At 48.0% G+C, this 14,749-nt stretch overlaps 1 protein-coding gene across 4 annotated transcripts in view; it reads left to right on the top strand.

The window, feature by feature from the left end:
- The window catches only part of AMBRA1 (autophagy and beclin 1 regulator 1), a 199,969-nt gene that overhangs the window by 179,542 nt on the left and 5,678 nt on the right, over positions 1-14,749 (top strand). For all 4 annotated transcript variants that reach the window (XM_084631220.1, XM_084631221.1, XM_084631219.1 and 1 more), the window contains 2 exons: positions 1,251-1,343; positions 3,210-3,403. In XM_084631220.1, coding sequence (XP_084487346.1) covers positions 1,251-1,343; positions 3,210-3,403 — 287 coding nt within the window. The remainder of the gene's footprint in view (positions 1-1,250; positions 1,344-3,209; positions 3,404-14,749) is intronic.

Genomic DNA, 14,749 nt, shown 5'->3' with positions numbered 1-14,749 from the left:
CTCTTCCCTAAGTCTGCTAACTGGACTAACAGTTGCAGCATTTTGTGACTTTCTTGACTTATCGGGCTTCCAGCAACTAAGCAGTGTGATTGCTGAAATCCCTGGAAGGCACCAATGCTGTACACTGCATGCCAAGACTCCAGAAAAAGGACCCACTTGCTGTGCTCCAGACCATGAGTGACTAATGGAGCAGTGTGGATGATACACATGTGCATCTCTCCCTGCATCCTCTTGTGCCCCTTAACAGAAGTTAGATATGACAAAGTCCTATTAGGTCCTGTCTAGTCTGTATCAAACCTATTCTATGGGTAGGGCCAAGTTACATTTGTGGTCTAATAACCTGAGCTACATCCATCCTTATTCCACAGAAGACCTGCCAGTGCCAATGAGACGTTTGCACCGAGATTTATGAGCAGAAGGAAAGACCCTTGTATAGTAACTAGATGTTTAGTATTGAGTAATTGTTAGCATTGCCCAGTGCGGTAAAATGCTGCCAGACGCCTTTTAGACAAGTGCTTTTTCTGCCGTTTGTGTATTTGGCCACTTGGCTGTATAGTTACCTGACATACAAACGCAATTGGTAAATGCACGTGCAGCTGCGTGCCTGCCTCACTTGGAAATCTGGCCTGTGGCGTGGTCTTTCAGAGCTAACACGCCACTGAAATAAAGGGGGCAGTTCACTGCTCTCTGGCTCAGGATACATGGATGCTGCAGCTGAAGGTGTACTTTCCAGCTCAGACAGATGTACATGCGCTAGCTTAGGTTGAGCTAGTGCACTAAAAGTAGCAGTGTAGGCTTGGCAGCACAGGCGGAGGGCTAGCCCTCTGAATATTTATGTAGGGTCTCTGATAGGACTGTGTACAGACAGCTAGCCCATGCCTAGACTACTATTTTTAGTGCACTTGCTCAATCAAAATTAGTGCGTGAACATCCACCTGAGCTGGAAATGACACCTTCAGCTCAGAGTGCAGAGATACTAGAAGACAGTACTCCATGACTGGGAAACTGTGCAGCAATAAGCCCTAGAAATGTTCAATTAAATTGGGCAGGATCTGAGCCTGTCCTGGGGGCCCACTGAACACCACCTCTGCATCAGGAGTAGACACCCTTATTGCAAACGGTTATGCCTGCTCAGCCAAGCTGGGTGGGCAGATTAGACAAGTGCTGAGTATTGTCTTGCAGTGTAGCCAGTAGGGGGCTTACATGGAACAATCTCCCCTTCTAATGTTTTTCCCCCCTTGGCATTTCAGGGCCTTAAACTCTGGAGTTGAGTACTACTGGGACCAGCTGAATGAAACTGTCTTTACTGTGCATTCCAGCAACAGGAGCACCGAGCGGCCTGGGTGAGTCTTGTGGGAGGGTTAGAGGCAGCTAATCAGAGTGCTCCCTGTCTTGGTGCTTCCTTTTGGGGTTACTACAGCTGACAGTGCTGCATGCCCATACTTTTCCTCCTGTCTCCCATCCTACTGGCATCATTAGGTACACAACTTCTCTCTTGGCACTGCCCAGCCAACGCCAGCTGGCACACCATTAGCAGTAATATTTGGTGCCCAGAGGGGCAGACCCCGATACTGAAGTACATCTATCGCCTATGGCCCCTCCTGCCATCAGCACCCTTAAGCAAACCACTGGGGAGCCATGTGTGGCTCACAGTATGAAAAGTGCTGTGTAAAGTAAATGGCACTGGACAAGATACCCGGAGAATAATGGGTCAGCTACAGGCAAAGACAAATCCATTAAACAGCTCCAGTGACCAGGAATCAAAGGATAATGCTAATGACTTTAATCCCTGAATTCCTGGTCACAGGACAGTTGTTTCTTTGTAACAAATTCTAAAAGCAGAGCTAGGTTTCCCCCAAAATCCCAAAGGGTATTTCATAGGCAGCCAGGATCAATGGGGAATCCCAGTCCCCTCTGTCCAGTGATGTCCTAAACGTGGGAATGGGGCCACCTCTAGCTTCCTGCCCCAGTGAGGGGCACTCCCTCCCCAGGCTATCCGTCTGATACCTGAACTCCAGAATCCCAAGGAAATTGGAGCTCAGAGTGTGGTTCTGTCCAGGCTCCCACTGTCCCTCCCCCACGCAGTCCTAAATTCCCAGTCAGACTGCAGGGTGGGAGACGAGAGATGCTGTCCCTTTTCTGTAGTGTGTCGTCCTCTCCAGCTAGGTGGAGCTCTTTCCCCTCCTTAGTCATCAAGATCTCTCTCCTTGTGTCTTAGTCCTGCAGGAGTGTGATGTGCTGGAGAGCAGCAGCATGGTGGGAAAATCCAGGCTTCCCCTTTCTCTCGCCATCTGGTGTGGACACCAGAGGCAGGAGGACAGCTTTGAGAAACCTCTGATTCCTGTTGGAGGGCTGGGGAGCTGGGTGGGTTCAGAACATCAGAAGATTACAGAGCATTAAACAGAAGAATAGGAGCCATGTGATGAGGTGATCTCTTGCAGCCCCTTCAGCACTTGCAGGACAGGCAGTCAGAGGCCAGTTCAGTGAAGAGTCCCTTTTCACTGCAAGCACTCCCACCTGGGGAGCTCCAACATATCAACTACTTGTTTCTGAAAATAAAATAAGCCTCATGTCCAGTCCTCTTGGAATTTGCACTGGGGAGAGGAGAATTGGCTGGCCCAGACAGCACAGGCTGAAGCATGTGCCAGAGGGGAGCTAGTGTGTGATGCTGACAAACCAAGAGGATAAGGCCAGGGAAGTGATGCAGATCATACACTCAGGAGCAGAAACCCTGCTTTGCCAAATTGCTCTGGAACCCAGACCCATCTCCTGAGCCAGAGAAGGGTTCCATAAATGTATGTTCCTGAGCTGCTTATTGTAATTCCTGCTCAATCTAGTAGCTCCGAAGGACTAAAGTTTGTTTTATAGACTTGGTGGCACTGCTGGTATGTTCATGCCTCTCAAATAGCCATGCAGCCTATGGGGAGGTAACACTGGGTAAAGGACCCTATGACAAGGCCCCAGTGTGATTTAAACGTCAAGCAGAAAGTCCTGTGAGCAGCAAACCAAGGAGGGAAATGGCATTCATAGCGTGATATAAGTGTCATTCCTTACTGCCTGCAAAGCAGTTAGATTAGACTACGAGATGCCTGGTTGGGATGGAGAGAAGAGAGTGAGCTGGATGCTGTTGTGTTCCTAAGGTCATGGGAGGCTGAGCTGTCAGACCCCCCCATTGCTCCTGATTTATTTGTCTGTCTGTCTCTCTTCAGAACAAGCAGAGCCACATGGAGGACAGACAGAGACATGGGCCTAATGAATGCCATAGGTCTGCAGCCCAGGAACCCCACCACCTCGGTGACATCACAGGGTACCCAGACCCTGGCTCCTCTGCTACAGAATGCAGAGACTCAGACAGAGAGGGAGGTACAGGAGCCAGGTGCTGCTACCTCAGGAACCGGAGAAGGTAGGAGCTTGGGTAGTATCCTCTCTTTGACAGAGCTACCTTGTGTTTGCCAGCTGAGTGGCAGGGAGCTCATACACACAGGATTCTGGTGACCCATGAACCCCTTGTGATGTCGATATTCCAACATCTGTCTGCAAAGAGGCATCTCCAGCCTCTGAGTTATCCTCTGCAGTGAGGCCTTTCTGAGGTGGAACCCCAGGGTCCAGGCCTTGATGGTTACAAGGTTCTTGTTTCCACTGGGGGTTACTCTACCTAGTTGGGCATAGCATTTTCCCTCCTGGCCCTCACTTGTCAGCTCTGTGCAATAGTAGTGGCCTCTGCTTCAAAGTTCAGAAAGAAGCTTTCTCTAGAACATTGTTCCTAATAAATAAGCTCCTCATGGTGCTGCTTCTGCAGGCATCTCCCTGCTCCCTTGCCGGAATGGGAGACTGGGCAGTGCTAAGATTTTTCACTCTTCCCTCCCCTGCCAGTCTAGCTAGGCTCCCTCTTACCCCAGTCTTCAAAAGCTGATTATACTTTCTGATGTTGTCCTGTTGCTAGGGCCAGATACTGCAAACCCTCTTCTGCCATTGTATAATCACAACTCCAAGAGTGGGCTTGTGTATCTGCCTTGGTTTGGGTTGCACAGAGGCTGTGGTTGCATTAACTCCTCTGTGAGAGCCCCGATGAACTGCTCAAGAACATCTCTGCCACGTCCCAGATAAAGAAGGGATGTGTTGGAGTGTGCAACAAAGCCAGGGATGGAAGCTTCCAAGGTGCAGTTCCCCAATGATGAAGAACATGTCTCAGAGCTCTTCCAAGTACCTCTAGTGTCAGGGCCACCTTACCTGTTCCCAGCTTGTAGCTTGGGAACTTAGACTTGAGTCTAGCTCCTATAAGGAAAGTGGCAGTGTAATTCAGAGGAGATGATTCTGAGTGCATTTAGGTTCATGATGAAGTCTGGGCTATGGGAACAGGCTCTGTGAACTATAACTCTGCTTGTTCTGAAGCTGAGCTAACTGCCTGTTCTGTGGCCTGTGCCCCTCCACTGTTCCTGCTACTGTAGCCAGCAGTCAGGGTGTGAGATACAGATTTGCACTACTCTGGTCCTGACATTTCAGTTCAGAATCAATTAAGTGGGAAATGCCCTCCTGATCTGAGAGTAGCTTCCAGGCGACCTGTCTCAGTGGGATCAGAATTAACCTCTTGGGAGGCTTAGTGCAGTTGAGGGCATGTGAACCATGCTGGAAGCTACACGGGCTGGGCAAATGCCAAACTCATGGGGAGGATAATTCTGTTCCCTTCTCTGTACCTGGCATGGGACCTGAGAAAAAAAGCGAGAGGAGAGAAAACTATTGATACATAGAAAAGTGAAGGTTGGTGGGTGGTGCAGGCCGTGGGACCCTGAGCACCTCAACACAGCGACTGGAGATATGTGGCTGGTTTAGCTGTCCCCTATCCTCGTTTCTCCATGAGATCAGTGCATTTCTCCAACCCTCCTCTCCCTTGCTACTGTTCCAGCTGAGGGCTTGATTTTGTTTCCATTCTTAAAAAAGCTTTTCAGTCTTCAGACACAGGGACCGGTTTGTGACAGCCCCTAACCGGTCTGGGAAGAGATTCTCTTCACTAAAGCCTTGGGCACTAGAGACTGGACATACTGGAGAAGTCAGACATGCTAAGCTGGCTCAGTGGGGAGCACTGGAAAAAAGTGGTGAGTGCAAGAGAGAGCTCACCATAGAAATATCTCTCTCTGTGCATGGGAGAGGAGGCAATTGAAGAGGATGGTTCTGGGAGTCGCATCCTCTCACCAGCAGTTCAGGTTGTCTATTTGCAGGTCCCTGTCAGGTGGGCAGGTTGATTATAAGAGTCCAGTTAGAAATTCGCACATGCTTTCATGTACACGAGCACCCGGGGCAGGGACAGTTCATCAGTAAACCTGAAATAATGGCTGTGCTGAGAACCTGAGCATGTGAAATGAGAGCCTGAGCCTCTCCTCTTGTTCATGTGGAAGCCCCACCTTGCAATGCCAGCTCTCAGGGTGCCACAAATCTGGCACTTTGAGAAGAGAGGAGAGCGTGACAAATGCCCCCTGCTGTCCCCTTTGCCTCTTGCGGGCTGGCAGCATGGCCTCATGGGCTTTATTGCTGGCTCTGCCACTGGCTCACTGTGGGCAAATCACTTCACCTGCAAAATGAACTAACTCCCCTACCTGCCAAGGGGGTTCTGAGGGAATAAATTCATTGTTTATAGCCAGGAAGGAGGCACTAGAGATGGGCAGAATATTATTATTCTGCAGTGGATCTTATTGATTCATTGCTTCTTCCCATCAGCAGATGCTTACCAAGGCCCAAGAGCAGCTCAGAACATAGGAGCTCCTTAACTATAAGCCAATCAGAGCAAATGGCCCCAAAAAGCTGAAATTCAGTGGCAGAGTACTATTGCAAGGAGGCCTATTCCTTTCCTGAGCACTGATGGCCCAGCCTCCTCTGAAGTAAGAAGGATGGTTTGGATAAACTGGCACCCTTGGCTCCTCTGTGACTGGCACCCCAATCAGTTAGCATTGTTCTGGGGTGTGATCCAGACCAGTGTCACTGCCTGCCCTTTAACCCTGAGTGCCTCTCAGTGTCTGCTGCTATAGCGGTCTTGACTGGGGGCTTCCAGCCAGCATACACGCATGCTCGGAACATCTGTGTGTTAAGTAGCCCTGGGTCAGTGCTCTGATTCCAGCAGCCTCTGTTACACCTCTGACACACTCTGGCATCCACCAGCCTTCGTTACACATAGCAAGATGACCCCAACATCCCGGTCCCAGATTTTCCCCAAATCCTGTGCTCCGCATATCCAGCCCTCTCCTGAGAGGTTTTAAAAGATTGGTTTGTTTCTTTGAAGATACAATACCCAGAAGCTTGCCACGTTAACTGAAGTTAACATTGACTTTAAGTCAAACACAGCACTGGGTTGGTTTAAATTTAAAAGTAAAACAAGTTTATTAACAAAGGTGATAGGATTTGGAAATGGTTACAAGCAAACAAAAGTGAAAAATGCTTTCTAGAGACTAAGACTTGAACAAAGGCTGTAGCTTGTTTTGTTAAGGTAAGATTCTTTCACACTGCCTTCCCGCATGATGGCTGACCAACTCCTCTGGTCAGCGTCTCCCACAAAGTCCGAAGTGTTGAGTCCCTCTGTCGTCTTAGGTGAAGGATCACTTGGGGTTCTTTGCCCCGCTCTTTATGGTGCAGTAAACCTTTGAAATGGATTCTTCTGAAGATTACCCTCTCCCTCTTCTCCCCCCACCCCCCCAAAGTAAAGTTCATTCAAGCTGTAAGGAAGGTGATCAGCATGAAAATTCCTTGTTTCTTTCCCTGCTGGTGTTTGCTAAAAATGCAGATTGATCTGTTCCTGCAATTTCCTCCCCCTGCCATGATGCTGAGTAGTTATCTCCTCCCCTTGTTGGCTTGATGATCCTGTTTACCTTCTGTATAAATTGCAGTGTTATTGTCTCTTAATGTACCTTGGAAGTACCTTCAAGGTGGCAGTACCTTTGTTTAGGGTGAGGTAATATTAGCCCTGCCTGGCACACACTGTTTGTAATTTTGAATTTGTCCTCTGTACATATGCGCAATAATACTAATGATCGGTATGATACTTTGTGTTGATATCTTACATGATACCTTTTGGATAGAGGTTATGACATTAGTGAGTTGGAGTAGATTCACCTTATCAGGCCAGCTGAAACTCACTACCAGATACCAGTGAGCCCCTTTCCCTCTGGCACTGGGGTGATGTTAGGTTCACAAGGTTTGGATAGATTGAGTCCTTTGGCTCCTCTGAGACTGGCACCCCAGCCAATTAGCCTGCACAATTACAGCATCACTGGCCTGCTCCTTCCAAGAACAAGTTAGCACTTTGCTCTAACATAGCCTGAGCCACGTGGTAACCTTTGGAGTGTGCTCAGTGATTGTGTGAAATCAGCTGTTTTTTTGGTAACATTCCGTCCTTGATTTTACTTGTACTGTCCATGATTTCAAACAGTCTGTTTGTCCCCAGTAACATTGCTAGGTTGTCTGTAGCCTCCTTTGGCAGCAGATTCCGAAGGAGGTAATGCTGTGTTTTCTCTGAGCGGAAGCATCTTACGCTTTAGGGCTGCATCTGTGCTGAAGACCCTGTGTTTGCTGTAGCTCCATTTGTGCTGGAAATATTGGAAGCACTGGTGTAGAGTGGCCGCCAGTTTTATCCCACTGTATCATCTAACCCTGCCCAGAACAGGGTCAGGCTGTCATCAGCCAGTCCACCTTAATGCTCCCGCTGTGTCTGGCACTAACGGAGCTGCACATTGCACTGGGCTGTTCAGATGTCTTAATGCCTTTTTGATGGCTTTCTTGTTTTCTGCATCTGCCAAAATCTTCAACCATTCTGAGTTTCTGATGCGATTTTAAAAGGGAAACAGCGTTGTCCAATGGTAAGATCACAGGGCTAGAAACCAGGAGCTCCTAAACATGAATCCCAGTGCTACCACTACCTCAGTATGTGACCTTGAGTATGTTATTTAATCTGTCTGTAAAATGGGGATAAACTTCACTGGAGTACCTCAAGAGTGGGTTGTGAGAATTAATTTGTGGTTTTGTGTTGAGCTCTGAAGATGTAAAACACTATATAAGGGCTTAGTATTACTATGGGAAGAACTCAGCACGATGGATGAAACAGATGTGAGTCTGGGCAGCACCAAGGAAAATGTTTAGTGACCAGCTTCATAATGAGAGAGAAAAAAAGCAAGTGTACATTGCAGCTCCTTTGGAAACAAACGAGTGGCTTTCTGGACCACCTGCTGTCCCCTCTCCTGGTGTGGGGAATTCCATGTCATGGTGCTCTCCCAGATATATACTTTCTGTGGAAAGAAATATGCAATGTAGCATCAGAAATCTAATTAAGTTTTCTCTCTATGTAAATACAGTCTCCTTCTCTCCCTGCTAAGCTCTGCAGACGCTTTGCCTTTCTGATGGTCTTTGTGCTTGCTTCAGAAGAATGAATGTACAGGGAGTGAATTTATTAGAAGCAAATCCCTCTAGTGCACATGTTGCCTTTTCCGTTAGTTAATCACTGCCTTGTGAACTGTGTCCCCTGTGAAGCATGCATGAGCCAGAGAGACACAAGTTTGGGTGAAAGGCTGTGAGAAAGGCACTAAGAAATATTTGAAAGATGCTTTGACTCCTGAAAAATGTGTCTGTTTCCTGCTTCCTTTTAAGTTAACAGATGTAAGAGTAATTCCGATTGGGCTCTAACACGGAGTCTTTGTTAAACATTGGTATTTACTTTGCTCAGTTTCCCTGCAAATGGAGAGATGCAGTGGGGAGGGTCTTGATTGCCTAATGGCCAAATTAAATCTCTAAAATTAGAAACAAGGAGGACCTCCCAACACACCAACCTTTAGGAAACGTGATTGCTAATCCAGACCATGTCAGAAATGACATGAGTTTGATGCGTTCCATCTTAGTCCCTAATTGACATTTGTACACATCACTGAATCAACACAATTTGGCCAAACTGGCAGTGTTTATCAGGAGAAGCCCAGGACTGGAATATTAAAGGAGAGGTGCTACGGGTTGAGCTTGAGAAGCGTTGGCAGAGCTGAGTGAGTGGAGCTTGTGCAACTAGCCTGCCTGCCCTTAACAACATATATATATCTGTCCCTCTCTTTTCTGATCACTACATTAACGTTAAACAAAACAAACCCCTGATGGGACTCTGGAGAGTGGTGTTTATCATCCCAACTCCCAGCATCTGCCTGTGTTTGGGGGGTTGTAATACAGACACTTTAATATCCATTGAGCAGATAAGTGCAGTATGAGCGCATAGTATCCTAAAAATGAGAAGATTTGTTATCAGTAGGTCACCTTGTCCCTCTTGGGAGACCAGGGCAGGATGACTGTGCTCATGCATGTGCAGCTTCTGGTCTCTCTGATTTGATTGTAATCCGCCCAGCCTGTTTTACAGCCTAGTACAAATAGCTATATGACCTGGGCCCTTAGAGGTGTTGTTTCTAAAAATAAAGCCTGGAAGTTGCACTGGGCTAGTATATGCTGAGCCTCACAAGCTGCAAATAGCCAAGTGATGTTGCATATGCCTGAAACATTCCAGCAGGACCCTGGATCCTGGAGTAAGTGAAGCATCCTGTAAAGACCTCAGCAGTGCTTGCAGAGAGCACACACATCTAAGGCCATGTCTAGGACTGGGGCTATGTCACTGTAGTACCATAGTCAGATGTGGTGTTGTGAATTCAGTTACTGTTTGTAAGAGATCCTCTGATGAAAAGGGCTAGCTAGAGAGGGTAGATTGTTTGAGTGGCATATACATCAGATCCTTTGTGGTTCCCTGTCCATTTCCCTTCCCTCCAAGAGGTCAAACCGTGGATGAGAAATGGTGATGGTATGCTCAGATCTTCCCACCAAATAAATTCCACCCTTGTGTCTCATTTTGGCTATTCACTGCTGAGTAGTTTGTGCTAATGATCAAAAGAACTGTGCCTGCTCCGTGAGCTTAGTTACCCTTCAGTGGAGCTTGAATGTGGCCATGGGCCCTGATAGAGTCAATTAATAGATTCTAAGACAAGACAGGACCATTGTGATCATCTGGTCTGACCTCCTGTATAGCACTGGCCACAGAACTTCCCAAAATATTTCCTAGAGTAGAGCTTTTCGAAAACCTTCCAATATTGATTTAAATCCTTGGGCTTGTGGAAAAATAAGTGGCAGTATCCTATATGGTACCAAAATGAGACATCTCTCACAATAGATTGTGCAGAACTGTGACCTTCCTGTTCCTTTCTTACGTGAGATGTCGACATTGGAATTATTCTTGATCATCTGAGTTAAAGGGGCTCTGAGCTATTGTTCCATGTTCTCAGCAGACTCATTTAATAGACATCTGTCCATCATTTACGTTTGGCTCCCATTGTTGAGGCTCACAACCATAACAGCTAAAGACTGACTTTCTTTTAAAAAGGAGAGTTGAGATTTTGGAGAACAAAATAACACCTGAAGGGAGGTGCCAGTATGCCAGGCTGCCACAAATCAGCCCAATCCAAGCCCTGCTGCCCATTGGGTCCCTGCTAATCATGTGTTATGTTGCCATCTCTGCACCCAGGAATATAAACGTCGCACCTTTTGTATGTCCTGTGGAAAGTGCTAGCTATATAATTCCTGCCTGCTGTCTCTTGGCTCTACTGGAGTCATTATACATTCCCAATTTGTAGTCTTGCTACTCCAAACAAAATTCTCCTCTTCCTAGAGCAGCCTGGCAGAGGACATCTGAGTTGGTTTCCAACCACTGGGGAGGATGATTCTGCCATACTCACTAATATGGTATTGGGGCCAGCTGCACAGACTGGAATCTGATTGAGGGAGGCAACCTAGTGACAGAGGATGTGGAAAAAGCTAATGTACTCAATGCTTTTTTTGCCTCTGTCTTCACGAACAAGGTCAGCTCCCAGACTGCTGCGCTGGGCATCACAACATGGGGAATAGATGGCCAGCCCTCTGTGGAGAAAGAGGTGGTTAGGGACTATTTAGAAAAGCTGGACGTGCACAAGTCCATGGAGCCAGACGAGTTGCATCCGAGAGTGCTAAAGGAATTGGCGGCTGTGATTGCAGAGCCATTGGCCATTATCTTTGAAAACTCGTGGCGAACGGGGGAAGTCCCGGATGACTGGAAAAAGGCTAATGTAGTGCCAATCTTTAAAAAAGGGAAGAAGGAGGATCCTGGGAACTACAGGCCAGTCAGCCTCACCTCAGTCCCCGGAAAAATCATGAAGCAGGTCCTCAAAGAATCAATCCTGAAGCACTTACATGAGAGGAAAGTGATCAGGAACAGTCAGCATGGATTCACCAAGGGAAGGTCATGCCTGACTAATCTAATCGCCTTCTATGATGAGATTACTGGTTCTGTGGATGAAGGGAAAGCAGTGGATGTATTGTTTCTTGACTTTAGCAAAGCTTTTGACACGGTCTCCCACAGTATTCTTGTCAGCAAGTTAAAGTAGTATGGGCTGGATGAATGCACTATAAGGTGGGTAGAAAGTTGGCTAGATTGTCGGGCTCAACGGGTAGTGATCAATGGCTCCATGTCTAGTTGGCAGCCGGTGTCAAGTGGAGTGCCCCAGGGGTCGGTCCTGGGGCCGGTTTTGTTCAATATCTTCATAAATGATCTGGAGGATGGTGTGGATTGCACTCTCAGCAAATTTGCGGATGATACTAAACTGGGAGGAGTGGTAGATACGCTAGAGGGCAGGGATAGGATACAGAGGGACCTAGACAAATTGGAGGATTGGACCAAAAGAAATCTGATGAGGTTCAATAAGGATAAGTGCAGGGTCCTTCACTTAGGACGGAAGAACCCAATGCACAGCTACAGACTAGGGACCGAATGGCTAGGCAGCAGTTCTGCGGAAAAGGACCTAGGGGTGACAGTGGACGAGAAGCTGGATATGAGTCAGCAGTGTGCCCTTGTTGCCAAGAAGGCCAATGGCATTTTGGGATGTATAAGTAGGGGCATAGTGAGCAGATCAAGGGACGTGATCGTCCCCCTCTATTTGACATTGGTGAGGCCTCATCTGGAGTACTGTGTCCAGTTTTGGGCCCCACACTACAAGAAAGATGTGGATAAATTGGAGGGAGTCCAGCGAAGGGCAACAAAAATGATTAGGGGACTGGAACACATCACTTATGAGGAGAGGCTGAGGGAACTGGGATTGTTTAGTCTGCAGAAGAGAAGAATGAGGGGGGATTTGATAGCTGCTTTCAACTACCTGAGAGGTGGTTCCAGAGAGGATGGTTCTAGACTATTCTGAGTGGTAGAAGAGGACAGGACAAGGAGTAATGGTCTCAAGTTGCAGTGGGGGAGGTTTAGGTTGGATATTAGGAAAAACTTTTTCTCTAGGAGGGTGGTAAAACACTGGAATGCGTTATCTAGGGAGGTGGTAGAATCTCCTTCCTTAGAAGTTTTTAAGGTCAGGCTTGACAAAGCCCTGGCTGGGATGATTTAATTGGGGATTGGTCCTACTTTGAGCAGGGGGTTGGACTAGATGACCTCCTGAGGTCCCTTCCAACTCTGATATTCTATGAATCCCCTACTCTTTGGGATAAGTATCTATAAGCTCTGCCTATGGCTTTGCATTTGTTTTGGAATAGGAATAGGAATCTTTTGGACGCTTGGGAAGTTCCTTACAACTTAGATGCTATGGGCAGCTCTGTTTAATGTTTGCATTCCTTGAAGGAGTCCCAGCCTGCTGGGTTTGGGCTATTTGCTGGGCTCAGTGATCCTGTTCTGTGCCTGACTGAGTGGAGTTGGTTTATCCCTATCCCAGGTGAATGGCAAAGCAGTTCAGGTGTTTCAAGGTCAGTTTCGCTGCAAGATGAATTCTGACATTGGAGCAACCCAGGTGGAAGATGAGCAGCTGTTCCTTCTTTGTGTGATACGTCCACATTCACATTCCACTCAGTACCCTCACTTGCGGAGCTGGCTGCCTGCTAATCTGAATTCTCTGCCTCTGGTGTGATGTGGGGTCTTTGCTGCTTTTCTGGCCCACAAAGAATTGCCATTGTCTCCTGGACTAGACCATTTTGCTGCAATGTGAACATTAGCTAAAGCCATCTGCTATGCCAGTTGTCCCGGTATTCTGAGGAGAGCTGTTAGTAAAGAGCACCGTGTTCCACAAGGAAGGGCTTGGGATCATGCAGACATTTTTCTCAGGAGATGCTTAGCACTGTGGAAAATTCACCAGCACTCAAGAAAGGGGTGCCATGGGGACAATGTTCCCAAGACCTAGTGCAGCAGAGACCGTTTCAGAAAGACTCACCTTTGGGGAGTCACAGGGTCATGTCCCATCGAGAAACAAAAGGGAGTATGTTACTTGTGCGTGTCATACTAGTATCCGTGAGAAATCTGCATTCTGCTGAGCTGGCTGACTCAGCCCTCCTAAGAAAGGCAATGTAGGGGTCAGCTGCAGGACCCAGACCTCCAGACCGCCCTCTGAGCAGTGTGCGTGAGGGCCCTTGCAGGGTCCAGGAGGTCTCAATGCATTTGTTGAGCTTTAAAGGTGAGGAGAGAGCAAACAGCCTCTTAATGGAAAAGTGGATTGACCTGTCACTTAGCTCATTCCTCTTATACTAGCTCTCTGCTCACACTGAGCACCAGCCAAAACCCCAGTGGAGCCTGAAAGAGATGTAAGACGTAGTGAGACACCCAATCGCCAGCCCCGCTTTCCCTCCCTGCTGTCCTGATCTTATCCAACTGATGAGACAGACTGTGTGAGACACTCTCTGCTGCCTCTTAGCTGAGGCAATTGCTATACATTTGAGAGGAGGGAGAAAGAAAAGTAACAAGCTGGACCAAGGAAAGCGCAAGATGCGCTGCTCAGCTGTATGTGGTAAGAGACTGGAGTGACCAAGCCAGTGGGCGCAGCAATGATATTGCAGGCCAGTCCCCACTGGCCTTTTTTTAGAAGCTCTAGCACTCATTTCTCTGCACTTTCGGGTTTCTTAATAGGATCGCTCCTGATGTGATAAATTGCTGAGCAGCAGGGCCTGCTGTTGAGGAATCAGCCCTTGTTCTCTGAGCAGGCAACTGCCTCAAACCCCGGAATTCCACTCCAGCCGTAGCTTAGTGAAGCACATGATCTGAATTAAAGGGCGGGGGGGGGGGAGTTAAAGGTGGTATGGCAGGATCTGCCTGAAGGCTGCTTGCAGGGAGTGCTCATATTCAGCACTTGCTATTAACGTCTGAGCGTGTCAGAGGCAGGAGTACCAGCTGACATAGGTGCCGACTCCATGGGTGCTCCAGCTCCGGAGCACCCATGGGGGAAAAAAAGTGCTCAGCGCTCATTGGTGGGCGCCACTGATCAGCTGCGCCCCCTTCCTCCCCGGCATCTCCTGCCCACCAGAAGAAGATCAGCAGAAAAGGGAGGAGTGGAGCCAGGAAGAAGCGAAGTGTGGTGGGGTGGGGGCCTTGGGGAAAGGGGTGGGGTGGGGGCAGGGCCTGGGGCGAAGCACGGGTCGAGCACCCCCAGGGCAATCAGAAAGTTGGTGCCTGTGCCAGCTGACAATCCTGGCTGACTTGTAGCCCCAGGGTATGCATGGGGGGGGCAGAATACCAGGTATTTACAGCCTCTAATGTTAGGAACTGGTTTGCATGCCCCTAACCAATACTCTGGATTTCTAATGCTTTATATTTCCAGCATTGCCAGATACTTAGTAACAAAGGACTGTTATTCACATGTGGTCTGAATTGTGATCAGTATGCTCCTGATATTCTTACCAAAGCCATTCAGTCTCTGTCTAGCAGTGGATGAGATGCTGACCGAAGCTATATCTCTAA

Source organism: Lepidochelys olivacea (assembly GCF_965140295.1).
Source record: "Lepidochelys olivacea isolate rLepOli2 genome assembly, chromosome: 6".
In the NCBI taxonomy this organism is placed as follows: Eukaryota; Metazoa; Chordata; order Testudines; family Cheloniidae; genus Lepidochelys; species Lepidochelys olivacea.
Note: the sequence above shows the minus strand (reverse complement) of the source record. Positions and strands in the feature narration are given on the sequence as shown.